The 27,413-nt window shown below is 40.4% G+C and overlaps 1 protein-coding gene and 1 long non-coding RNA gene across 4 annotated transcripts in view; both read left to right on the forward strand.

Moving 5' to 3' along the window:
• Positions 1-5,379: 5,379 nt before the first annotated feature.
• Positions 5,380-5,940, forward strand: LOC140699079 (uncharacterized). The gene is made up of 2 exons (XR_012077097.1): positions 5,380-5,507; positions 5,846-5,940. It is a non-coding gene; the product is annotated as an uncharacterized lncRNA (long non-coding RNA).
• A 2,167-nt stretch (positions 5,941-8,107) lies between these two features.
• Positions 8,108-27,413, forward strand: part of KDM2A (lysine demethylase 2A) — a 98,182-nt gene continuing 78,876 nt past the window's right edge. Inside the window, exons 1-2 of one of the 3 annotated variants that reach the window (XM_072970397.1) lie at positions 8,108-8,954; positions 10,173-10,296. In XM_072970397.1, coding sequence (XP_072826498.1) covers positions 10,255-10,296 — 42 coding nt within the window. In that variant the 5' untranslated portion in view covers positions 8,108-8,954; positions 10,173-10,254. Of the gene's footprint in view, positions 8,955-10,172; positions 10,297-15,963; positions 16,086-25,395; positions 25,450-27,413 lie in introns of those variants that run through there. The other 2 variants (XM_072970399.1, XM_072970398.1) reach the window with 2 other exon arrangements.

Below are 27,413 nucleotides of genomic sequence, written 5' to 3' on the forward strand. Positions count from 1 at the left end.
CATTTTAGTGGGGGATAATTAGGTTTATTTTATTTTTAGAGGCAGTAGTGGGGATTGAACCAAAGACCTTGTGCATGCTAAGCATGCACTCTACCACTTGAGCTATATCCTCCCCTACCAACTTGTTTATAAGCATCTACTATGTTCCAGGTGCTGTTCTAACACTGTGAATGTTAACTCACTCAGATACTGTAACAATGACCTAGGAGGAGGGACTCAACTCTATTTTACAAATGAGGAAACCGAAACCCTGGAGCTGTGTGGCTCAAGAGAGGTGATGTGTTCATTGCCAGGGTCCCTGCTGGACCACTATGCCATGTTGCCTCTCAGAGCAAGTATCTGCCTCATCCACGATATTCCCAGTGCCTACAACAGTGCCTGCTACCTACTAGATACTCAGTAAATATCTGCTGCCTGGATAACAAATTACTCATCCCCTACAAAGGACAAAGCCCCATTCACTTGCTGAATATGGTGGGAGAGGTCCACTAGGCTAGGATTCCCTCTGTAGGCTCAGTTCTTGTCGGCTGTCCTGCTGTGTCTCGAGCACACCAGGGGTGGGAAGCACCCTTCCTTCGTTGTCTTCTTGGTGAACATCAAAACCTTAGTAACTTTCAAGCATCACTTCCTTCATGAAGACTTCCCTGCCTGGACACCCCTCCCCCATAGCAGAATCGGTCCCTCCCACCTTTATGCCCTCACAGTATCCTGTAGAGATCCTGTATCTATCCTGTGTAGACCTGGTGTCCATCGTGGCACGTGTCTTGGTTTTCACCTAATATTATTAGACCTTTTCACTGTTTCAAAGGGTCTCAGTTTGGAGTCTAATTTATATGGTCACTTGACCCCCCCATCACCTGCACCCCTCCCCCTGCAACATGGTATCATTCACACTCACCTTGCAACCCCAGTGCCAAGCACAGTGTCTCAAACAAGCGAGTGCTCTTTCGGCGGAAGGAATTAATGAACACACAGTTGATCTGATGGTGAAAAATGCCATCAGTCTGAGGAGTAGCAGGAAAAGCAGCTATCAGAAGACATAGTTTACGGTTCCAATTTCATTACTAAACTAGCTGCATGACCTTGGCCAAGCTGCTTAACATCTTTGGGCCTCAGACTGCCAGTTTTTAAAATGAGCAAGTTGGATTAAATGACCTCCAAGCTCCATGTCAATTCTAAGATTCTGTAATTCAGTGCTAATATTCCCTTTAAGTAGAGGAGGACCTAGCAGGCACTCTGGGGGAAAAGCTAGGGCAGCCCCAAGGAAACACACCATGCGGTCCTGGAGGAGGGGGAGTACTGCCACAGCGCCGGAGCTGGCTTCACTTCTCCCCTTTCCAATTCGGCCACTGCTGGCTGTCTATACAGTTTGGCATTTTCAAAGTAATCATTTGTTATTTCTTCTCTAAGCTGTAAGCTTCTTGAGGGCAGGGTCCAGCTCTTATATTTTAAATCTTGAAGACCCAGCAGGTAGTTAGAAATTGACATGTATTTTGTGGCTGATGATAATGGTCATACAGAGATCCAATCAATTGTGAGACAGTGGGTGACTGGTTTAATCAGAAACACACCAGAGAATGAAGAGAAAGTGTGGGAAATTAGTGGCATTGTTCAATATCAACAGCATTCAAATTACATGCCTGTGTATTAAGGAGCAACTTAAATGCATATAGAAAGAAATATGGTCCCTTCAAGAGGAATAATGTGAGTTCAGAAAAGGGAAGCCTCTGCCAATTGTATATTTCATCTTTCAGCAAGCCGGAATTGAGAATTCAATTTGCCCACTTTTCTGAATTTGGTGACTATAAAAATGCATAAAATATAGGCAACAGTAAATGAGTACAAAATACGGAAGTAAAATAGAAAATGCTAAAATTTATTATAAAAATATTAACATTTATACAAAACATAAACCTTTACCAGTATAAACTTACGCATTCAAAATATAGATGGGTAAACTTTCTAATCAGTTTGATAATAAAGCATTAAGATATAGATGTAGTATCTCCCACATTCCTTACACCAATAAAATTATACAAGAATAGACAATTAACTAAAGATAAGTGGCTCACCAAAAAAAGAAGACAATTAGATCAACAGCAGAAGCAGGTCTAGTAATTATGATCAAATCAAAATATGAACTCCAAGCTGTGGCAAATCAAGTATAATTGCAAAAAATGTAACACGGGAATCTCACCTTAAATGAAGTCAATACTTTCTTGCAATTCCCCAGAGAGAGCAAAAATAGATTTAGCCGGAAAGAAAAAGAATACTGGACACATTTCAGAGTTTACATATTGAGTAAGCATTTTGGAACAAAAGGAGATTGTTATTTTAAAATTACATACTTTAAATATAATGAACAGTAGTATAGTTAAAGATGCATTTTGAAAACAATTGGGTGGAGATATTAAGTTTATAATATCACATCAAAAGTTGTGCTCTGGAAAAAAAAGAAAGTTGTGCTCCGATTTGGACTCTATAGCTTCAAAAGAAGCTGGAATAAAAAAATGAAGAACTTGGTCTAAGATTCACATACTTCCCTCCTGGCTCGATTTGCTGTAGTACGGGCTTTACTTTCTATCATCTTGTTCTAGCTGAAGTGACAGCTGTAGGTATTCCAGTTTACCTGGAATAACTGTTGTTACATCAACCCTCTGCCCCAGGACGTATGTGCCTCTCTTACTCTGTCAAAATCAAACTTCTCTGCAAGCGTTCAAAGCCCTCCAGCCTTCATACTCCTCTGTGCTTCAATAGCATCACTGCTGTCTTCATTGATTCATTAAACACCTACGAGTGAGTGCCAAATCTGCCTGGCACTGTTCTAGGCACCGGCCATGCGTCAGTGAACATGAACAAAATGAACAAAACTTCCTGCCCCATGGGGTCTACAGCCATGTGGAATTCTATACCCAATTCTTATTGTCTACACTGTCTTCCAGTGATTCACTGTCATGATGGTTGTTCTCTTAGTATGTCATAGCTTCACAGCATCTCTGCTATAATGTAAAGTCTTCAATGGTAAAAGCCAAGCTTTCTAATTTTGCAAATCTCCCTTCTCCATCCAAGCACTTAATTTAGTGTTAAGCACGAGATTCTCAGTAACAAAACAAATCTTTATTGTAGGAAAAAAAAAAAGAAATACAAAGAAATAGGAGAACCAGCAATCCTTTCTAAATATATTATCTTCCAGCTTCCATAGGAAGCTGTCCATTGGTCCACTTGACTCCTCAAAAATCCTAGGAGGAAACAGGGTGGAGTTTTTGATCTTTGCTTTATTAAAGAAGTTCCTGATAGACTAAGGGACTGGGCTAATAACACACAGCTGGTAAAGGCCCTCACAAAGCAGCTGAAATAGTACCAGACTTAGCCGAAGCTGACAAAAGGCTCAATGCCCTTGAAGAAGACGGGCAAAGATCAGACACTTTGGGAGGATCTAGAAACACACCTAAGAGTTTAGGCAACTAGCCCTTTGGGGATGTGGCTGGGGTGCCCCACATCACTAGCCGAGGCAGCAAACAAGCACAAGTTTGCAAACAGATCCTTGAAACCCTTGGGTGCCAATAACTAAACACACGTATAGTGAGACAGGGCTCAGCATCTTCCAGACCCACTCTCCTCTCAGGAAGGACAGGAAGTTTCTCCCTTTTAGAAGTGGGAGTGAGAGTGGCCTGGCCCCGAGGCAAAGCTATGGCTGCTAATAGAGCAGGTGGATCCCAGATGCTGCTCCTGCTACCCCATAGCCGAAATCAACCCCATGGCTCAGGAAAGGCGAGTCTGCACAAACACAGGCCAAATGGCTAGAAAAAAATGGCAGTAAGGAGACTGGGCCAGGGAGGGCTTTGGTCCTGTAGTCCCAAGGAAAGGGTCAGTCATGTTCTATGAAACTTCCAAGAATCTCACGAGCCATCCATGTTCAATGATATGAGAATCTGCAGGGCACTTCTGACTTCCTTTTTTTCCTGATCAATTCAGATTTTACTTTCAGACTCAAAAGAAAACTTTCTATCCCTTAAAACTCATAATCACCCAACATCTAGTTTTTATCCTTGCTTAGAGTTGACACAGTAAGTATGTGATACCGATTATGGAAGATCTTTTGAGGGATACAGATATGATCTGACTCCTGCCTTCAAGGAACTTACAGTCCAGTGGAGGTGGGTGGAGGGAGATGTTCAGGAGATGATTAAGTTACAAAACTAGAGAACATGTGATTAGAGTTCACCAAACATGGGTAAAGGGAAGTGGGCAAGCAAGGTCTACTCTGCTGATGACCGAGTAGATGACATGCATGGGGCTGGGAGAGAGGAACGCACACAGCAGTTGGGAGCAGCAGAGTGATGGAGAGAAGTGTGAAAAGAAAGAGACCTCACGATGATCAGGTGATGATCAGGGAGAGGCAGACAGTCAGGGAGGAGAGAAAAATGGAGATCAGAGACACCAGGGGTTGGTGAGGAGAGACTAGGGGCTAGGAAAGGAAAGAGGAAAAGCTATAAATAAGACACTGCTTACACTCTATGTAAATTTGCTTAAATATTAAAGTATCTTTAATTAAAACTTTCCTTAAAACTGGAGGTCAGAAACAAAGTAAATGCTCATAACCCATGGCTATTACACGCCAGATGCTGAGTTTTAGGACATTATTCATTTTATTCATTTCATCCTGAGAGTTAGGGTTTTTTCCCACTTTGCAGATAAAAATCCCAGGTTTTGAAGAGATCATTAGGATTGACTAGCTGGTAGCTAGCAGAGTAGACCTTCAGTCTCTGATGCTAAAGCTTTTAAATTACTGGCTATGCTACCTCCCAGGGGATCTTCAAGACCAACTTTTCTATTTTGGTTTAGACCTACACTGTTTGGGACATCCATACTTCCTCTTTAACATTTAGGGAGTGCAGAGAAACTGGAAATAGTTTAATTTAGTTGACAAGACTACAGGGTTCTCTTTTCACTCACTGAAGTCTCCCCAAAGAAATGGGTGATCTGCAGTTTTGACTCTCCACATTTGTTGGGTTTTAGCTTTGCTCAAGAAAACAGAGATTCGTTAATATCTTTTTAAGGCACCAGCTTATTCCAGTCAGAAATCCTCTTCTCAATGCTTCTAGAGGGAATTTTTCTTTCCTTCTTTCCACCCACTACTCTCCTCCTCTCCCTGCAGCTGCAGTTGAAGCCATATAGTTATTCATATTTCTAGTGGCCTTCTTGGGGGAATCCCCAAGTTCTATTTTCACTGAAATCAGCTCTTTCAGGGCAAAGCAGTGAGCCTCATGACATGCCCTTGCCAACCAGAGCCATTGTGATGGTGGGGGTAACACTAGCCATCTGCCTATCTCTTACCTCACTCTGCACATCTGCTTTGGAATATTAACAAAGCTTGCCTGTGGAGAAACCATTGTGTATCTCTGTTTAAACGTCATTTCCCCCAGTGCAGACTAGTTAACAAATGGTTTTCAACTGGAAGAGAGCTGGCTGCAATGTGACAAACCTTTACTTGCAGTCCTGTTCAAGTAAGTACTACTACTAGTGTTCCTGGAGTCGGCTTGGGTTGCTTCCCAGCATACCCACCTGAGTTAAACCTTTAGGAGGCATTTGTCCCCTGAAAGTGAGCAACTCAGTTCACTGAGGGTTGATTACTTTAAGGGTCCCTGGGTTTTAAGAAAAAGGGCAAGACCAAATTCAGCTTCTGCTAGAGACCTCCTTTTCTCTCTCTTTGCCCCCAAGTATCTCATGGGTTTACAGGGTTGAGTGGGAAGGAAATAAAGCCATTTATTTTCAAATAGTAACGAGGCCCAACACTTACTTAATCTGACAATGGCTAAAGTCTTTCTCTCCTTCTTAAAAACAGACAAGATGCTGCCGTTTTCTATACCTGCAGAGAGCCAGATGTCTATGGGATTACATCTGGTAGAACCAGTATTAAAGACTGCTGCCTTTTAAGTATATTTTACTATAGTCTGAAAGATTTAAAAAGGCTTTAAAATCTGATAAAATTTGGGTAAGGATCTTCATTTGCTCTGAAAAGTTAAGAAGTCTGAACAAAACTGGTATTAGAATAAAGAATATTTCCCAATGACTGGTGAGAGGGTCATACCGTAATAACAAACCTTTTTGTTGTTGTCGGTTGTAAGATGCAGTCTGGTATTGCAGAGGGCTAAACTCCTCCTTGTTAGAGTAGTTACGCAGGCTGTTTAACCTTTCTGTACTTCAAGTGTCTCTCCTTGAAATGAGTATAATGCTACCAGGCACTTTAGCTTGTCTCCTAAAGATGTTGTGAGACAAAGTAGAAAATGTCTGTAAAACTCCCTAAGTTTGCATGTAGAAAAACCTCATGTGGTGATAAATAATAATATCTTGGGTTTACACAGTACCTTTACCCTAGAGTTCAAAACTTGATAAAAATAGAAGGTATCATTATTTCAATTGTCCTTCTCTAGCGTCTTCCTAAGAGTTGAAGGTTGTTTATGGAAATTATGATTCACTCCATGCCTTTCCTCTCTCCTCCATCCCAGGATCCCAGGAATCAAACGTTTAAAGAGTGGGAAACCAAGGCAGGGAGAAAAAAAAGATCTGTGTGACACCTCTCAGCTAGTGTAGTGGAGTCAAGAGTGCCGACCCGGCTGCCTAACGCCCAAGCCACGGTCCTTTATGGGATTTATAATTTAAACGGGCCCCAAAGCACGAGATTGGCTGGGGAAATGCCCTGATCGCGGTTGGGCTGCTCGCATGGTGTTGCTCAGATACCTCTGGCCAGGCTCTGTCGACGTCCCCAGCCTGCTAGCCCGTCGGGCAGCTGTCGAGCCGCGGGAGCCCGTTCATGGGCAGGGCCGGCGCGGCTCGGGCGGCCGATGCCCCGTCGCTGACCCTCGCGCGAAGCTGCGCACACCGAGAGAAGACATCTTCCCGGCCAGGCCTCCCGCGCCCGCGGCGGCCCGAGGCGGCGGGGTGGGCCCGGGGGCCTGGGACTGCTCGCGCACCCCTCCGTGGGGGGCGCCCCGACTCGCCGGGGGCGGGGTCACGTCCCACCCAGGCCGCCGGGGGCACGGGCGCTGCGGAAACCTGAGCGTGGCCGGGGCGCAGGGGCTTCCAGGGCCATCTCCCCGGGCGCCTCTGGCCCGCGGTGGGCGCGCGAGCTGCCACCGCCCCCGGGCCGTCGCGGAGACCACTCCCGCGCCTGGTACCCGTGGACGCCCTTGTCAAGCGCCCGGAGCTCCCCCCGGGGGAGCCGAGCCCAGGACAGACATGCTACTCCCGTTTCCTGCCCCTTCGGAGCGGCGAGGAGTGGGTGAGGCGGGGCCGGGCTGCTGCACCGAGGAGCCCCCCGTGCCGAGGGCGGACGGGCCCCGCGGCGGGGGCGCCAGGGCCTGCCCGGGGATGGCGGGCAGGCCAGCCTCGGCCCATCGGTCGGCGCGCAAGGGGAGGGCAGCCGGCGGGAAGGCGTCCCTTCCCTGTGCCCCCTCGCCCTGGGCAGTCTGGCCGGCTGGGCCCAGAGGCCTGACCCCGGGAGACCCTGCTTTGAGGCGGGCAACAGCTGCCCTTGCCCAGGCCGTCCGGCCCTCAGGTTGTGTGACTGTGACGGGCTTGACTAGGGCAGAGGGCGGTTGAAGGGGAACGGGGGTGCTTCTCCCCACTGCTTGGGGGGGGTGGTTGTGCTTTGTAGGGGGTCGGGGGGGGGTCACGATCCTCCCAGGAGAGGTGGGGGAGGGCCGCGGGCGCAGCTGGCCGGCGAGGGGCGGGGTCACAGAGGCAAAGTGTGTGTTCGAGCGAGGGCGTGTGGGGGGCAGGGCGCTCGCGGAGGAGGATCCGTGGCCTGTGCGCAGGCGTGAGCAGCGGGCCGGGCCCGAGCCCTGGAAGAAGGCCGACGGGGAGCGGGGGCGGTGGGCTGGCAGGAGGGCGGGCAGGCTGACGCGAGGGGGGGCGGGGAGCCGCGTCGGCGTCGCCGGGCGCGGGCGATTCGAGGCCGACGCTTCCGCGCGTGCGCGCGCCGGCCGACTGGCCGCGTTAGAGGGGAGTGACGCGTGCGCGTTCACGTGCACCCGGGAGAGCGGTAAGAAGCGAAGAGAGGCTTGAAAAGGGGTGGGGGGGTGGAGAGGTGAGCAGGAGGAGGGGTGGGGAGGCGGCGCCTGCGCAGTGCACCGCCGAGGAGCTGTGTGTATGTGAGAGTCTGACGGGTTCAAAATGGCGGCGGCTGCTTCAGCGGCTCCTCCTGTGTGAGGGAAACAACACCCCTCCCCGGCGGCGGCGGCGGCGGCGGCGGCGGCTGCGGCTCCCAGAGCACCTTCCCAGCGGCTGGGCCTGTCGCCGCTCTGTCTATCCTGGGCAGGGGGCACTCCGGGAGGAGGGGCAACGCCAGGGGGCCCATCCCCCGGAATCCCTCCTCTGCGACTGGGGAGTAGCCGGGGGCTCGTCCCGCAGCGCGGCGCCCGGGCTGAGGGGGAGACGCGAGGGGAGCCCGGGCCCCCAGTCCGGCGCGCCGCGCCGCTCCCGCCCTCTCCGCCCCCCGGGGCCGGGGCCCGCGTTCCGGGGGGCCGGGGCGGCGCGGGCAGCCTCGAGTCGGCCGGTCTCAGCTGATCGGCCCCCGCTCCCGGGCTCCGGAGGCGACCGAGCGGCTGCTCGCCGAGGGCACGGCGAAGAGGGCGCTCCCCGCGGCTAGGGCTGGCCCGGAGCTCGGGCTCTGGCTGCTGACCGCTGGCCTGGGGGAGGCGGGGGCGCCCCGGGCTCGGCGCCGAGGGGTCGCGCTCCCCTCTCCTGACGCCTCCGACTCCCGGTCTCCAAAGCCAGAAGAGGACGTTTGATTCAGCAACTGTTTCCTCTCTTTTCCGGGTCACTCTGACCCTCTGGATATTGAGTTGATCCACGGAAAAAACCGAAGACGACGTTTGGGATTTAATTTTTCCTCTCAGTTTTTGGAATCTTTTACTTCTCACTTGGACAAGAACTCACGAGCAAAATCCCCGGTGAGATTCCCCCTCCTACCCGCCCCCCCTTGAAGTTTTGGTTCACTGTGTTATCTAAAGACTTAATGTAAAGTTTCTATTTCTTTTTCCAATGGGTGAACGAACCGTTGAAAGGCCTTTCCCTGGAGGAACCCGGCGAGATTTGCCATTTTTCCTCTCCGGCCCTGGCTGCTCCCAAGCCCGGGCGGTCCTCTCCCAGGGGGTGCAAGCACGGTTTCCCTCCCGACTTGGGGCGAGGGCTTCCTCCAGGAGGGCTCTGCCACGAACTGCTCTTGCAAACTATGTCATCGGGTCCTCTGGTCTCGTAGCAGTTTTGAAAGGATGCTATTAACGTGGCCATAATGTAGTTGACAAAAAAGAAAAAAAACTGCATTCCCTCTGGAAGCCATTATCCGTGAGAATATTTAGGAAAAAGAAAAACCTTTCTTGGTATTGGGGATCGACCGTCGCGCAAACCATTCTTTAATTTTGGGGGAAGATGTATTTTACTTATATCTATAGGTAAAATTGTTTATTTTATTACTTTATCCCGAAAGATCTGAATGATTTTTGTTTCTCATTTGCAACTCTCTTGAATTTGTTTCAGAGTTGTACACATTTTGTGTCGGGGTGGAGGGAGGGTTGGTTTGGAAATGAAAAGATCCGGGGAGTCTAGGAAGGAAGGCGACGTTGCATACGGATTTACTAGAGGTGTATGGGAAATTGTTTTGTGAAGTCTTTATTTAAATCCTAATTTCTTGTTCTCTGTTTATGTAGTTACTCTGTCCTTTCCTTTAGTTTCTAATTACCGGTGGGAGAGAACTAATTTGGTTAAGATCTGGATTATTAGTTCAGTGTCTGCTTCACCTGGTTAGCACTCTGAGATAAAAGTCCTGCCCCCTCTCCCCCCGCCTTTTTTTTTTTTTTTTTTTTGCTAATGGTGCCATGAAGGGTAGCCTTATTGTAATCCAGTGGGGACAAGCAAGTGGTGTAACCCGTCCATAAGGAACTGAAACCAACATCTTTTGCCTATAGGCCTCAGGCAATTCTAATGTGATTAATGTAGATCATGACATGGAACCACTAGCCCTGGAACAGAGAGGTCCCAAACTGATGAGGAACCAGATTTCTCAGGGAGTCTTTAACTTACACATATCTTAAATACTCCATTCGGTGGAAAGAAAGCTTGAGTTCCAGGATGAGTTCTCATCTCTGCTCATATCATTCATTATTCTTTAGTGTTGCAATCTGGTTCCTAAGGAGGAAGAGGAAGGCAGACCTGGAGTGGTTTCTTTCTGTAATTTCAACAGAAGAGTGAGAGATGGAACCCGAAGAAGAAAGGATTCGTTACAGCCAGAGATTGGTTAGTATTCTTGTCTTTTTTTTTTTTTCCTACTTTTGAAGCAGAATAACTATTTTGTTTCCATTTGTGAACATGCTGTGATTAAAACTTTTCAGGTAGCTTTTCTCTGCACCAGAGGAGGAGGGAAGGTGTATTAATATGTCATTTGGTTTTTAGGCCAAGTAGTTAGAGCCTTAATATTCATTCTGTTTGGAAATGGATTTATGTGTAGCCTTTGACTTCTACAGAAACCATTGTAAATCAAAGGATTTTGTGGATTACAACGTGAGAAGGATTCGTAATTTTGCAATAATGACATTGGAAGAAATCTGATTAAGTTAGATTAGAATATAAATTTTAGGGGCAAAACGAGGAAGGATAATTTTATATAATTTTTTTTAGATTATGGTGTGCCAAGATTCCTCGCTTTGAGATGGGGAGTAGAACTATGGATTTTTTTTTTTTAACACAAGATAACACTGATAGGGTTGGAGGGAATTGAGAAAAGGTGGAATACTGGATACTGATATAGTTCTGTATTTTGTATCTTGGGAGGGATGTATGAGATATATCTTGTTGAAAGAATTTTTACTTAGTTATGATTTGGAAGGAATTAGCTTATATGTCCACATGAATACTTTGTCCTTTGGGTGCTGTTTTCCTCTCAAGATTTCCCTATTGAAGTTTAAGAATTTGATTTTTGTTTTCCCTAGTCATAGAGATCTTTATTAATATTCTCATCATATATTCATTTCAGAAATTTGAATTTGTTTTTGTAGAGTGGGATATGAGGAAAGCCGCAGAATTGTATTATATGAAATTTGGTGAACTGGAAGATCTAGAAGATTACTAAAGAAATTTATGGTAGTTTTATTTGGCTCTGCATTTTAGACTGAATTTGGAGGAAAAAAGAGTGATTCTCTAATCCATTTTCTAATGATCTCCACTCTTTGAGTAATGGCTATTATTTTTTCTCCCCTTAATGTGACTTAAAAAGTTATGGAGTGTATTGGAAGTATATCCAATAGGCAGTGTGTTCTGGCAATCTTTATTTCAGAGGTTGACTTCTTGTATCCCAATCTATGTGTTGAAATTATAATTCTTTATCTCTAACTTTTAGAAGTAAAGTATATCATTAGTTGAATTTTTTATGTTTAGGATTTATTTTTGTTTTGACATTTCTTGAATTCAACTTTTCTTTGAGAAAAGATGATAAAGAGGATGCTGCAAAACTCTCTTCCCAGTTAGTTACTGCTATATGGAATTCATTTTTATCATGTCAGATGGGTAGAATTGTTGAGCTGTTACGTAAATATCTGAGAGATCGAGGGATCCAGTCTTTCAAAGCAAGTTTTCAGATTTTTTAACAAGGAAGGAAGGTGTAGTGGTAAGGAAATCCAAGGAATCTGTGACTTTTGTCCTGTTAAGTTTTTTTTATTTAATTGTAAAATGATTGCTACCTGTTGCACACATTAACCTTTTCCTTATCTAGCATATTTATCTTTTGGTTAATGTGCTTTTGTGGCAGTGTTGTATATAAGAAGGTATATCATATATTTGGGGAAGTCTTTCCTAGAATTTTGTGTAATAACCTTGGAGTTTAGAGTGACTGATGTCTTTTCCTTTCTCAAGTTACATGACAGAATTATATCTGAAGTGTAAATCCTTTTCATGAGATAACTTTTGATATGAGAGCATATTGGTGGCTTATTTGAGTAGCAGTCTGCCTGCCAAACTTTTAATATATCTGTGGCTAGTGCTCATATTACAGAATTCTCTACTGATTAAGTTAGACATTTGAGCAATTTTAAGACAAAGACATAAAGTCCTACTTTTACTGTAGTTATAATGCTGTGCCTCTATCAAGTAGGTCAAAGTATAAAACTTAGTTTGTTTTTTTTTTTGCAGTTCCTGGCCATGGAACATAAAGTTAGAAATAGAGACAAAACAACAAGTTTACTAATTTGGCTTAGTGATTAAAGTTTGTATGGTCTCATATGTTTGTCAAATTGAATTGAATCACCTAGTACATTAATTATAGTGTTATTGAGTATTACTTCCGTATTGTTTTAGAGGACAAAACCTAAATGGTCATCCCTCTGTGATGTACCTTCAAAACAGCCTCTTGGGAGAGAAGATGTAGTACCAGTATTAACAGTCTCAGTCCAAACTCATTTTGGAAGAAGAGTGACTTTTTGTATTCAGGACCCTTTACCTATCTTTAAAAAAAAAAAGTTGTTACCAATAAGAATATGTATTATTCATGATTGAATAGATCCTTTTAATACTTTTAGCCGACATAGTTACTTGAAGTACACAGACTGGATTTGGTAAAATAAAATTTGATCTTTATATCATCTTTGTGACAAGTCATTTTAAAAAAAAATCAGAATAACTAGTTTTAAAAAATTGACTTGTCTTCTGCCAAACTATTATTGTCTGTTACATGTGGAAGAGAATTTTACCTTTGAAGATGATGGTATGTATGGGTATATTCAGGGCATAAGCTCTACTTTCTGGAACTAGAATATGTACTTATTTTGCAGTATAGGAAATATAAGGGAGGGAAAATAATGTTTTGACTTTTCTTAAGACATGGTTTGTTTTGTTTTTAAATGAAAAGAGTGGTTTTGTGTATAGATTCCTAGAACAAAGCTAGATAGATCTCCATGGCAAGTTGATATATCTGAGGAAATATTGTGAGAAGCTTCAATTTTGGTGATGGTTGAATATTTGGCTATCTTGAGGTAACAGTGATTTATTTCTGTATTCCTAGTAAATTTAGATGTAGGACCTTTTTGTGAAACATTGACAGCTAATTATGGGACTTTTTTTTTTTTTTCTTTTGATTTCAGGAGCTAGAGTGTTGGAGTAGTTTTGGATGTTTGTCACAGGCATGTGTATTAAGTGTTCATTTGTAGGGAGTGTTCAGAATAGTATCTTACAGTTTCTTAGTCTAGAATATTAGTTAAATCCTTAGCAATTGTAGTTGATTATCTTTTAGGTTTTTGAAATCACACTAATTCTGAGTAATCCTTATTATTGCATAGAAAATCAAGAGCAAAATAATATGCACCTAAAGTAAATGTTTAAGGTATAGTTATTTAGTATGGAAAAAATTCACTAGCCCCTGCTAAAGGCAATTTGTAGAAACAAATGAACACCTAAATCAATGTAAAAGAAAGTGGAGACCATATACTTCAGGGTAAAAGAAATTATAAAACCTGAATATTTTTTTCTCTTTACTTCACTTAAGCCTAGTAGTGTTATCTGAATGGGGAGATGCTGATTTACTTGAGAATTCACCTTGCTCGTCCAACTTGATGATGAGATTAAGAGATTTTCTAAAAGATGTTATGCTATTGGGCATTCCATCCTGTTAGTGTGCCTTATATATGATTCTCTCTGAAATAGCTCAATCATTTATTTGTTGCAAGAAGCTGGGAGCACTGAACCTGATGATATTCTCTCCTTTCTTTGGGTTACCCTTGAAATTGTCTCCCCAGATTCAGCAACAATTACCAGATTATCACTTTTATAAGTAGCTGCACTTAGAATGTCCCCACTCTAAGGTTTTTCTGGCCAGGAATGGACTAGACAAAATAAAAACCTAATTTTAAGCCTTTTTCCCCTTAGCCTGAAAGTATCATATCATTAACAACTGAAACAAATTATAGATGGCCTAAATTGTTGAATTTACTTATTTGTAATTATTTCATTAGACTTAACCATCAATCTGTTGGTGGAGGAGTATGTTGTACTGAGTGTTGTAGCCTTCTTCCTGATGATGTAGGAAAAACTTGTTGTCCATTTTTTGGTAATTCAGAGTGCAGATGATGAGGGAGCTAATTCTTTATTCTTACATGTCAGTCTTCCACAGTAAGATGTATCTTGGGGACCCTGAATGAGGACTGTATTTAAGCTCTATCACTTTCTCTTGTTTTATTTTGCTGAGCACTAATCACTACCTTATATCTGTCCATTAGAGTATAAGCTCCTTGACAATTGGGACTTTGTTTTTGTTTATGGTGTCTATTGGATGCTTCGAATAGTGTCTGACACATAGAAAGTGCTCAGTAAGTAGCCTCAAAAAGAAAGTACTCAGTCTACAATACAGAAAAAACTCAGTATTTTTCAATACTGATGAAAGCTCTCATACTCCCATAAATACTTTTCTTTTTGTTTTTTTTAATTGAAGTTATTCGGTCTACAATGTTGTGTCAATTTCTGGTGTACAGCATAATGTTTTAGTCATACATACACACATATATTCCTTTTCAAATTCTTTTTCATTGTAGATTACTGCAAGATATTTAATAAAATTGCCATAAGTACATTTATTTACTATGAGTTTTCTTGCGTGCTAGAAATAAACCACTAGAATGGAGGAGAGTTTGCTGTTCAAGGATGATTAAAATATCTGGATATTGGGTTCTGTAGTATTCATAAGAACCAGAAGGTTAAGGTATAACAAGTAAAAACTTATACTTAGTCCACATGCCAGATGAACACATTTATAATATTTGGGCCATTAAAACAAGTAAAGTGTCTAGTTAACTGTAGAAGCTCAGCCTAAATTTTAAATCTTACCTCAACCCTGTCCTAAACTCTCTGTGTCAGATTCTTGCTGACTTTAAGACAGCCTTAAAGTTGTGAAGTTGCAAGTGTTGGTGTTTGTGTTACTCTCAAGTCTAGGTTTTGACCATTAAGTCAGGGAATGGATACATTTAACTGTATACCATGCAGAGAGATGTAACATTATTTTATATCTTTCTTTTTCTTCTAGGGAAATGGACATCCTTAATCAGGTTTCATTAATTTGCTCTCTTTATCTCATTTTTGGAATACTACTATATTTTTGCATTGTGCTTTCATATCAACAATGGTTAAAATTCAGTAAACACTAATCATGTACCAAGTACTAGGTTAGGTTCTTTCAAATAACATTACCTTATTTAATCCTCAAAACAACCGTGTAATGGTATAGTTTTAAACCTTAATTTTTTTAACTTTTTTTAATTGAGTTATAGTCATTTTACAATGTTGTGTCAAATTCCAGTGTAGAGCACAATTTTTCAGTTATACATGAATATACGTGTATTCATTGTCAGATTTTTTTTTTGCTGTGAGCTACCACAAGATCTTGTATATATTTCCCTGTGCTATACAGTATAATCTTGTTAGTTAATTCTGCATATGCGTGTCAGTATCTACAAATTTTGAAATAAACCTTAATTTTTTTTATTATGTAAATAAAGGCTTAGAGAACTGCCTTGACTTGACCAAGATCATACGCTTGGTAAGGGGTAAGGGTTGAAACCAGACCTTGAACCACATGTTTCTTCTTTCACACTGTATCATCTCTCTTGCAGTGTGTTTCATACAGAAAACAAATGATACACATTCCTGTTGTAGGAAGTTGTAGACTGAGTACTTTATCTTTTTTTTGAGAATACCTTTAAAGTTTCTTCCCTAACACAGACCTGACTTAACATCCTAAATGAGATAGCTACAAATATTTGACAATGTTCGATCATGTTTAAAAAATTTTGGCACCTTTCTTTTTGTGAACTTTGAACTTACTGCACTTGATCTATTAAAATAGAAGTATTTGTGCAGTTTGTGTATATGTCAAGCCTTTTGTTTATGCATGTCACTCATATCATTGTTTTCTGTTTTAAATTTTAGGTTCTTGGGGGTTTTTTCTATCTGTGAGTACTTGGTAAAAACTTAAACCATAAAGATAAAAGGCAACAGATAGTGACCAAACGAGTGGTTTTGGCAAATACAGTGGTGAAGGCTTCCTTCAGGTAGGTAGAGAGGAAGAGGGAAGAGGGTGGCCTTGCAGGTAAAGACAGCATAAGCTTTACTATCAAGTGGAAAGCCTATAAGGCCATTAGATTAGTAGGACTGAAGTACAAGATTTGTCTTGGGCCCTACCCCTACTTGCTGGATCAGAAACTCTGGGGATGGGGTCCAGCAATCTGTGTTTTAACAAGCCAGGTGATTCTGAAGCATTCAGAAGTTTGAGAACCACTGCTCTGGGGTATAGATAGTAGAAATGAAAAGGAAGGGATAGAAGCAAGACATGCTGACAGTAAAGGACTCAAAAAACTTGGTGACTGATGGATAGCAGCATGTTATGATGGAAAGAGTCCTTCATTGGGGATCATGAGCTCTAAATCCTAGTCAAATCTATTACCAACTGTAGTTTTGAACAAGAGAACTGACCTACTATTGAGGGAATTGTACTAAATGATTTCTGAGGACTTTGGAGGCAGAGACAAATGAAGAATTAAATTGGACTCTAGGATTAAGTCTGGGTTACCAGGAAGATCAGAGGGAGGGATTTTTGAAAAAAGGGAGGAGAGAATGTGAGTGGGTGTCTTAGTTGGAATAAATTAGTTCAAAGCAGAGATTCTCAGCTGGGGGTGATTTCTTCCCCAGGAGATATTTGGCAATAGGTGGAGACATTTTTGATTGTAAGACTAGAGGATACTACTGGTATTTTAGTAAGTAGAGGCTAGGGATGCTGTTAAAACATCCCCCATAAGAAAGAATTACCCATTGTTAATAGTGTAAGGTTGAAAACTCTGATCTAAAGAGAGATAACCAGTAGATGGGTTCTAGGTTTCCATCCTGATCATCTGCTGTTAATCGTAGAGTGTTAGGTTTAACACAGAACATCTCGAAAGCACTCTCAAGATTGTGTTCCCCAAGGCTTTGCCCAAATAAGCATGAAGCATAAATAAGCATGAAGCGGGTTTTTTTTTGTGTGTGTGTTTTTGATTGATTTTTCACAAACATGGTCATGGCAAATCCTCAACCTAGTTGTAGATTTTGTTGCTCCTTTTAACTTTTCCTAAGATCAACTAATTTTGGTAATCAAAGTAAGTATTCACTGTCTTGAGATCAATAATTAAGATATAACAAGAAACTTTCTTTTGATACTCTCAGATAGAAAAAAAATGAGATAAAAGCTGTGGTGTTGGAGTGGACAAATATTTAAATATTGTTGATTGCCCTGTGGCTAAATAACCTATGACCATTCCTGAGAAACAACCTCATGATCTATTTGTGGCCCTCAGTGTGAATTCAAGGTGGCCCCAACCTTAATTTATCTCTTTATTATCCCTGGATCACAAAAGTTAGAAACTCTTTTGTGTCAGGGCAATAATCTAGCCAGCTATCTCTTGTTTCTGACAGTGACTTGAAGAGAATGTAGATTTGTAAATATAGTCATCATTTTATAGTACTTTAATCATTTGCAAAGTATTTCCGAGTTTTTGTGTCTTTTGATCATTTTATTCTTTTGATCATCACAGTTTTGGGAGTTGTTAGGACATGGGGATTGTGCTACCATGTTACACAATTACAGAGGGTGCCATTCACATTTCTTAATCTATGTGAAAGATGTCCTATGTGAAAGAGTTTGGGATTGTGAAGGGGAAAAAATGGTGACCCTTTTTAGGTGGATAAGGTAAAGGAAAGCCACTCCATATATTTGAAACAAAGAAAGAAAAAAACCCAGTCTGATGGATGATAGTACACATTAATTGAGTGTGTACTATGTGCTTGGTATTGGTGCTTTACATATATTACTAATTTAATTCTCACCAACCCTTTGAGGTAGAGTCTGTGATTCCCATTTTCTGGTTTGGAAACTGAAGCATAGTGCAGTTAAGTAACTTATCTTAGGTTTTCCAGTTAAGTAGGGAAAGAACCAGGATTTATAGTATGCAGTCTGGCTTCCAGGCCTACTCAGCTGCACTGCCTCTTTCTACTTTGTTGGAACACAGTTTGTAAATGCTTTGCTGATGAATTTAGGGTGTTCCCAAGTCATCTTTTCTCATTCAGGAAATTCATTTACTTAAATGTTTGTTTGCTGAACGCTTACACTGTGCCAGGCACTTTCCTTGGATCTTGCTTTTTTAGAACTTCCAAATCCTATGGTTTCAGATAGCACTGAATACTTTGAAGAAATTAAGAGGATGCTGAAATACTTGTAGTGTGGGGAATTACTCCTTGAGCTCGGGTCATTGGTAAAGACTTCCTGAGAAGATGTTTTGTAACTGAGACCTGAGTGATCAGGAGCCAATCTTGCAAAGTTCAAGGGCTTAGGGGACCAGGTGTGGATCAGCAGAGCTCTAGGTAGAGGGACCAGCTAATATAAAGCCCTGTGGTAGGAATGAGAAAATATTACAAGCATTTAACCATATGTCAGACACCATGCAGGGCACTTGGAATATGGATACAGTGATGAGCAGGATAGGCACAGTCCCTGTGTCATCAAGATTGTAGTCTGTTGAGGAAGTCAGACATTAAACAAATACTTTTGTTAGTAATATTATAGTTATGCAGAGGACTGCAAAGATAAATACTGAATGCAATGAGAGTGTATAATAGGGTGACCTAAACTTCAGGAGTGTGAGGAGGCATCAGAGAACACTTCTTCAGAAAGCCTTTAAAGCTGAGATCTGAAGGGTGAGTAAGTGGTAACCAGGCAGAAAGGAGAAGTGATTATCATCTGCAGAAACCCTGAGGTTGAAAGGAATCTGACATGTTTGAGGAGTTTACCAACCAAACAAAACCAAAAAGGACAGTGTAACTGGAGAGAAGTGAGTGGTGGAGACAGTGAAAATCTTGAGAAGGTAGTCACGGGTCAGGTCAAGTGGGGCTTTATATTGGAGGTAGTGGGAATGCAGAAAGAGTTCAGCTGAGGAGTAGTGTGCTTGGACTAGTACCAACAGCTGCTGTGTAGAGAAAGGATCAGGGAGAGAGCAAGAGTGGATTTGGTGAGACCAGTTAGGCAACCACAGTGACTCAGGTAAGATAAGATGGTAGTATAGTTGAGAGTGCTGACAGTAGAATTAGAGAGCTTTTGAGAAATATTTCAGAAATGGAATCAAAGGAATTTTGTTCATTGGTTGTGTGGAGGGTGAGGTTAAGGGGTACATATAAGCGTGACTCTCAGGTTTTTCTCATGTGAATGACTTGTGGTACAGTCCTTTTTTTGAGATACAGGGCATGCTGAAGGAAGAGCAGGTTTGGAGATTGAAGGGAAGAGCTTAAGTTCAGTTTTGTGTAAGTTTGGACAGGTTGAGAGTGAAGTGCCTGTGAGACGTCCTGGTAGAACTGGTAACTGGCTGTGATTCTGGGCTTCAGGAAGGGCTTATAGGTGTACATCTGGGTTTTATCAGCATATGTGTGGTAGTTGAAGTTAGGTAGACATGGAGTGACTTAAAAAGGTAGTGGGAAGGAAGGGCGGGAGAGATACAAGGAAAATCAAGAGTGGTGATATCTTAGAAGCCAAGGGACTATGGTACTTAACTGTTTTATCAGACTGTTTTAAGCATTAATGTATTTTTACTCACTTAATGCTTGTAACTCTATGATGTAGGTGCTTTTATTATCTCTATTTTATAGATCAGGAAAATGACACAAAGAAAGGACTATGTAATTTGCTCAAAACTACCAAGTAGTAGTTGGAAAAGTTGGTTTTCAAACCCAGATTTTCTGGCTCCAGTTTGTATTCTATACTGATGGTGTTTCAAAGAGGAGAGAGTGGTCAACTGAGGTGGATGCTGCTCAGAGGCTGAATATGAGATTTCCGTTGGATTTGGCAAACGGAGGTTATTGGTGACTTTAAACAGGAGTTTCAGTGGCACTTGGAGGCAGAAGACATTCTTCAAAATAAATGTGAGATCAAATAGAGACAGCAAATGAAGAGCAATTTAGAGAAATTTGGCTGTGAAGAGAGAAGGACAGCAAGTTAGCTACAAGTGCAGGATCCAGAGAAGTTTCTCTTGGATTTTTGTTTATTATGTTTTGTTTTAATTGGAAGAAGAAACTATTGCATATTTTTGCTAATGGAATTATCAGCTGTTACTCCTTCCTCTGTTATTCTTCATGTTTAATCAGTTGCTAATTTGGTTTCTGATATTCATCTCCTTGTGTCTCCCACTGCTACTTCTAGTTCTTACTCTTAACCTAGCCTTTTGTAGTAGTCTCCTTTTCGGAATTTTTTTAAGGTATCTTTTCCATTATTTCATATTTTGCACTTCCAAGATTCTGATAATGTTGTTCCAATTCTCTGTGACATTTCCATTCTATAAAGTCATTGATGGTGTGGGACAGACTTTGGTTCATAGACTTGGCTTTGAATTTCAGTTTATAAACTGTGTAATCTTTTTTTGTTTGTTTTAAATTTGTTTTGCTTTTTGTGGGGTTAATTAGGTTTATTTATTTATTTATTTATTTTTGGAGGAGGTACTGGGAATTGAACCCAGGACCTCGTGCATGCTAAGCATGTGCTCTACCCACTGAGCTATACCCTCCCCCCTAAACTGTGTAATCTTGGGCAAGTTACTTAACCTTGATGGGAACTTTAATTTTTCATGTGTGGAATAGTAAAAATAAAACCTACATTTTAGAAGTAGCTTATTAGTGCTTGGCTAAAGGTTTGCCATTGTAAACACAAACTCCTTAGCCTGGTACTGAGGCTTTCCCACACATTTGTGATATCCTGTCCCCTGTCCTGCCCTAGTTCTCATCCTCTAAAGCCAATTTGCAATATTGTTTTCCTAATCCTAAATACTGAAGGAAACCTCTTTTCTGAATCCTCATACTTTTTTCTCCCTACCTTATTATATATCTGACTGCATACAAGATAGAAAGTTTAATTATGTCTAGATTATATGCTCCTTGAGGATACAGCATAACTTCCCTGGCACACAGATAGCACAGTACTGTTTATATCACTAAGACTCTGACATTACGGGTTGGTTAACTTTGTTCTGAAGACAAAGTGAATGTAATAAAATTAATTTACTCCATTATCTTATTAACTGTTGATAATACTATAATTACCAGGAGGGTGGTGAAAAGGGGAGCCAAGGAACAAGAATTTGCCATATGTGATTGCCCCACTTGTTCTGGTCATGAGAGAAAGGAGGAACAGGCAGTTCTTATTCCCTGAGACCATCCAGTTACTCTGTCTCATACTGTGCTCAGCAGGCTACTTTCATAATTAGTTTGGTTCCCCTGTTCCCTGATACTGGGAAATGGGTTCCTTGGATAATGGACATGAGCGTTCATAGTCAAGGCTAGGCATTGTGACGGAGTTAATTGATAGTCCTTTTGTCTTGCAGAGTTGAGTACTAGCCTACCAAGATCCCTTCTCTGAACCTTAAAGGAGAAAGAAATGTCCATTTAACAATAATAGCATCTGCACTCTTATGTGTGAAGGTTTGAACATGGTTTGTAGAATGCTAAGGTACCATACTTTATGCCTTAGCTCAGACCATTTTCTCAGGGGAGCATTTCTTTGACTAGGTCAAATCTTCCAGTTATAAGTTCTCTTAGTATAGAATACCTCTTATGCAGTTACCAAAATTGCCACTTTATATTTACTTGGGTCATTATTTGATTGTTTCCCTCTTAGAGCATAAACATCATTAAAGGCTGCTACAGTGCCTTTTCTCACCATTTTATTCCCATTCTTGGTATAGGGCCTGGTCCACAGTCAGTTGTTGATGGACTTTTTTTCTGTGAATGTGCATATCTAAAATACTTTCCCTCCCACCCGATTCTGTCTTCTTGGGTAAGCTCTTAGTTTTCCTCCAAAGCCTGGATGTTGTTCTCTTGAGTTCTCCTCAGTTACATTCCCAAGACACTTTATATGCATTTCTGCTGTAGGACTAGTTCTTTTGTGTTGTAATTATTTGACCATGAGTCTCTCTTCATCCAGATAGAGTAGACTCTTCTTTCCAGTTTTATTGAGAAATAATTAACATATATTACTGTGTAGGTTTAAAGCATATAGCATGATGGTTTTGATTTACATATATTGTGAAATGATTATCACAGTAGGTTCATCCAATATCCATCTCATATAAATACAATAAAAAGAAAAGAAGAAAAGAACATTTTTTCTCTATGTGATGAGAACTCATAGGAATTTCTCTCTTAACTTTCTTATGTATCATACAGCAGTGTTAGCTCTCATCATTGTGTTGTACATTACATCCCTAGTACTTATTTATCTTCTAACTGGAAATTTCTACCTTTTGGCCATCTTCCTCCAGTTTCCCCTGCCTCCACCCCACTTTGGTTTCTCTCTCTTTTTTTTTTTTTTCAAATGGAGGTACTGGGAATTGAATCAAGCACCTCGTGCATGCTCATCATGTGTTCTACCAACTGAGCTGTATCCCCACCCTTTCCACCCCACTTTAGTAAGCACTAGAATAGACTTCCTTAAGGCAAGGACCATCCAAATCTCTTTCAAGTGGTCAGAAATACGTACGTCATTTTACTATGCTTCACTTTATTGCACTTTGCAAATATTGCAGTCTTTACAAATTGAAGGTTTGTGGCGACTGCATTGTCAGACGATGGTTAGCATTTTTTAGCAATAAGGTATTTTTAAATTAAGATTTTTTTTTAGATAATGCTGTCACACACTAATAGACTATTGTATAGTATAAACATAACTTTTATATGTACTGGGAAATCAAAAAATTAATGCAACTTGCTTTATTGAGATACTCACTTTCTAGTAATAGTCTGGAACCAAACTAGCAGTATCTCTGAGGTATGCCTGTATGTCTATTGAAATGAATGAAAATGTGTTGTGCACTTCCTTAAAAATACATAAAATATGTGTAACGTAATAACTGAACCCTAACAATGGAAAAAACCCTTAGATTGGTAATCAGGAAGCCTGTATTAGTTATCTCAGCTTTATTTTATTCACCTACAAGTTCCTTCTCAGTTCTCATAGTTTAAACCAATTGTTTTCAAAGTGTGACCCAGACCACGTCATCTGGGAACTTGTTAGAAATGCATATTCTTAGGTCCTGCCCCAAACTTACTGAATCAGAAACTCTGGGAGTGGGGTGTAGACTTGTTTCAACAAGTCTACCAAGTGATTCTGATAATGGTAAAGGGAACCACTGGAATTATTTTGGCAGTTTCTCTGTGTATTCAAAAAACTTAGTTCTAACTACCTTAATTTAAACTTCATAGCTTAGTTATTTTTAAAACTTTTCTTCATGTGTTTCCTACCAGTTGAATTTGAGGACATTTTCTAAACTAATTGTAGCTAAATAACAAGGTATCTCTGAATCAGAGGCAGTAGATTCAGAAGTATTTGAAGACTGCTGTTTGCACAAGCAGTGTGTGTGTGCACGCTTATACTTATATCTATATACATGCATCTAGCATATATGCTTTTCTCTCTATCAGTGGAAACTTCTCCATGATGAATGGTGAAGGGAAGGGAAAGATACAGTAGAGGCCTTTATTAGACAGACTTGAGTGAGTGGTGTGGCAGTATAAGAAGTATCAAAACATGGAGGTTGCCTTTTTTTTTTTTGCAGTAGCAGATATGTATATAGTCAGCTCTCTGTGTCCCTGCTGATTCTGTATCTATGTATTAAGCCAAATGTGGATTGAAAATATTGGGGGAGGAATTCCAGAAAGTTCCAAAAAGCAAAACTTGAGTTTGCCATGCTGGCAAGTATTTACATAGTATTTACTTTGTATTCATGATAATTTATATAGCATTTACATTGTATTAGATATTGTAAGTAATCTAGTGATGGTTTAAAGTATACAGGAGGATGTGTATAGGTTATATACGAATACTACACCATTCTGTGTGAGGGACTTGGGCATCTGTGGATTTTGGTATCTGCTGGGGTAAGGTTAAGGGTGAAGTTCCAGGAACGAATCCCTTGTGAATGCTAAGTGACAACTATATTAACCTCTTATACCGGAGAGCTTTCTTAGCAGTGGATGTTTGCTTCCGTGTTACCTGAAGTGGGTGTTTGTTGTGGACTGAAAAATGCTGATTATTGTTGGTATTCATTTACTTCCTGTAGAGGGAGTTGCACACTTTACTGTTGGAAACCATAATAGTGTATCTCAGATACATATTTTGTGCTTGACCAGATATTAAGTGTTTTTTTATGTGGCGCACAACCACCATTGTTGTTTGGGCTTAATACCTCGGATTTAAATTTATTCTCTGTTAAATAAAAGGAACCTTTTGGAAGAGTTCATAAAAAGAATTCCTTTTAAGATACTTGGTTGAATGCCTCCAGGATTTAATAAACAGTATCATGTTTGTTCCACTTACCTTTTGTACCTTTGGTTATCACCCATTTTATACTTTCTAAATTGAAGAAGGCTATTATTTTCTTGCATCTTTCCTTACATGGAAGTTCCTTTTTTTCCCTTTAATTACTGTTACTGCTTTTTTTCAAATCTTTTCTACCTATTAACTATTTCTTAGTGTGGTTACCAAAAACTGTAAGAATTATTGTAGGTTCAGAAGTTTTGTTTTTGGTCTTTTGCTCTTTTATTAATTTATTCAACAAACATTGTTTGGTGTACCATTGATGTTTAATACACATGCTGGGTATACAGAAATGAATATCGTGTACTCTGTCCTCATAGTCTGGTAAGAGCCATATAAACAGGTAATTATGCTATTTTGTGATAAATGGAATTTAGGAAGTAAAACGGCAGAGGCAAGAGTAAGGAAGGTATGACTGAAGAAAAGTCAGTCTTCAGAGAGGAGGTAACGACTTACTAAGTTGGATATTGGAGCATTAAATGTTGTCTAAGGAGCCAGAGGGCGAAGAAGGAAGTTCCAAGCAGAGGAACCAGCTTGCCTAAAGGCAAAGAAATATGAAATAGCACTACAGGCTCAAAACAGCATTGCTAGTAGTTCAGTGTTGCTAGAATGTATGAACAGGAGGAGATCTGAGATTTGAAGAGTCTGAATTGTGTCAAGTTGTTTGTACCTTATGCAATATGTAGTGAGGAGACATTATAGGAACTATAAACATGAGGGAGATTTGATGGTATCTGTTTTAGAAAGATTGCCCTAGGCGGGTGTTGTGGAGGATAGATTAGAAGAAAGAATTGCAGAGGTAAAGAAATAAGAATTTATTATAATAGTTTAGAACAAAATGATAACTAAAGCCTTGGTACCAAGAATGGAGATGGAGAAGAGACTGAATCAAGGTATTCTGGAACAGAGACGATGGGACTCGGTGATCCTGTTAGATGCTCTTAGAGAGGAAGATATCTCTTGAGTTCTTGGCTTGCCTTCCTAGTTGATGAGTGATGTCACTAATTGAGAGAATACCATGGTTTTACACAAAGGTAAGAATATAATTTTGATTTATTTGTATTAATCTTATGCCTATAGTAATGTATTTAAGTTGTCAATTATTTATTGAGTCTAATTTATGAAGAACCCTACCAGAGATTCTGGGCTAATGTCATGTATCAGTATAGATTTGGATGACTTTTTATTAGGTAAAACTAGTTCAGAAACCATTGTATTTTAATTACTTACAAGGATTACTTAGTTTTTCTCTAGGCCTTTTACTTCATGCTTGCCCAAGTCAAAGGCTAATAGTATAATATTCATTGGGTTTCTAAGCTCTTTTTCCATTCTTTCCTCCCTGTTGGGAATGTTACTCCATGTTGTCTTCTTTAGTTATGAAAATATTAGGAACTGTTCCTTATGTTGTAGGAGACATAAACATCTGGAAACATCCATTTACTTCTGTTCCTTATTTACAAAAAAATTTTTTTACCAGTTCTTTTTATGTGATACAAAACCCTTCTAGATTCTGCATTTTAAAAATTCTGTAGAGAAACCTTGTTAAAAGCTTTTATAGTTCTAATAAATATGTTTCTTGAGTTTCTCCCTTCATGAAATCCATGTAGCCATTCTAACAGCACATTTGAGAAAGCCCCTGTTGATACTTTGCTATCCTAAGTCAAGTTGGAACTGTGAGGAACTCTCAGCTACCAGCCATGAGCCAAGGTATTCTGCTTTAATAGAAATTTCTAGTGCCATGGCCAAGTGTCAAGTGGGTGGTGGTTGTAGTTTTAATGTGGGAAGGCATCACATCTCTTGGCCTGTCAGCCTTACATCTGTTGTCCTCTCAGCCTTTTCTGTGTAAGAACAGTCTTCTCTCTCATGTTTTATGGTTTGAGAGTTTTCCAGTCACCTGGCTACATCTCCTTAATTTGATAAGAGAATTAGTTTTAAAACCTATCAGAAAACTATTCGCTGAAATTTCTCAATCTTACTCTGTTGTAATAATCATTTGAATGACTTATGTATGACCACCTTTGTTAATTAAATTCATTAGCTTCTGCTAAAACTCTAATGAGAATAGAATGGCAAGCTGACACATACCCATATGAATTAAAACCTGTCTGAAAAAACCAAAAACCCTGTCTGTTCATTTCACAAGCACCTGATAGGTTCATTGCCATAGGACTTTAAACTAGGCACACTGGTTTACATGTGAAATAGGCCCTGTTGGGTTTCCGAAAAGAAGTTCTTTTGGGTATAATGCTTTTATATATGCTATTAAATCCTAAACATAGTTTATTGGTTAGTTGTATTATGTTAATAATTTGATATTAAAAAGACTCCTATTGAATTTGTAATTAAATACAGGGATAATACAAAGGACTTGAGAAAAGTTCAAATAGGATTTTCCCATGGGTAAAATTTTGTTTATGTTTTCCCATACTGATCAGTCTTTTGGAATGTAATACTGCTGTCTCTTCCACAATTTATTAGTGTTTCTGCTTTCTTCACTCAACTTTGATATAATCGATATTTTGGGTGAGTGAATGAGGAAGAAGTTTAAAGGATTTTACCCTGCCTAGTGACAAAAGTTACACATGCCAATTGTGAAAAATACAAGAAAATCACTCATAATCCCAAATTTAACCATCATTACCATTTTAGCATATCTCCTTCCAGTTTTTTCCCCCATGCATGAAAGTATTTTTATGTAGCTAATAATAATATTATATATCCTGATATATAATGCTTGATATCATTTTATATCTTGCTTTCTAAATTTACCACAGTCATTTTCCAGTCACTAAAAACTCTTGTGAAAAGTGTGCTGTGATTTCCTATAGTTGATTTGCCTACTTCTTTGTTATTGAACATTAGGTTGTATCTGCTTTTGTAGGGGATATTAAAAATAAAAATGCAGTGAACTCAATTATCTATTTTTTTTATGTTTCTGAGTATATCTTTATCATTCCTAAAAGTACAGTAATTAAGATTATGCACATTAAAAAACTTA

Source organism: Vicugna pacos, chromosome 10 (genome assembly GCF_048564905.1).
Source record: "Vicugna pacos chromosome 10, VicPac4, whole genome shotgun sequence".
NCBI classification, from domain to species: domain Eukaryota; kingdom Metazoa; phylum Chordata; class Mammalia; order Artiodactyla; family Camelidae; genus Vicugna; species Vicugna pacos.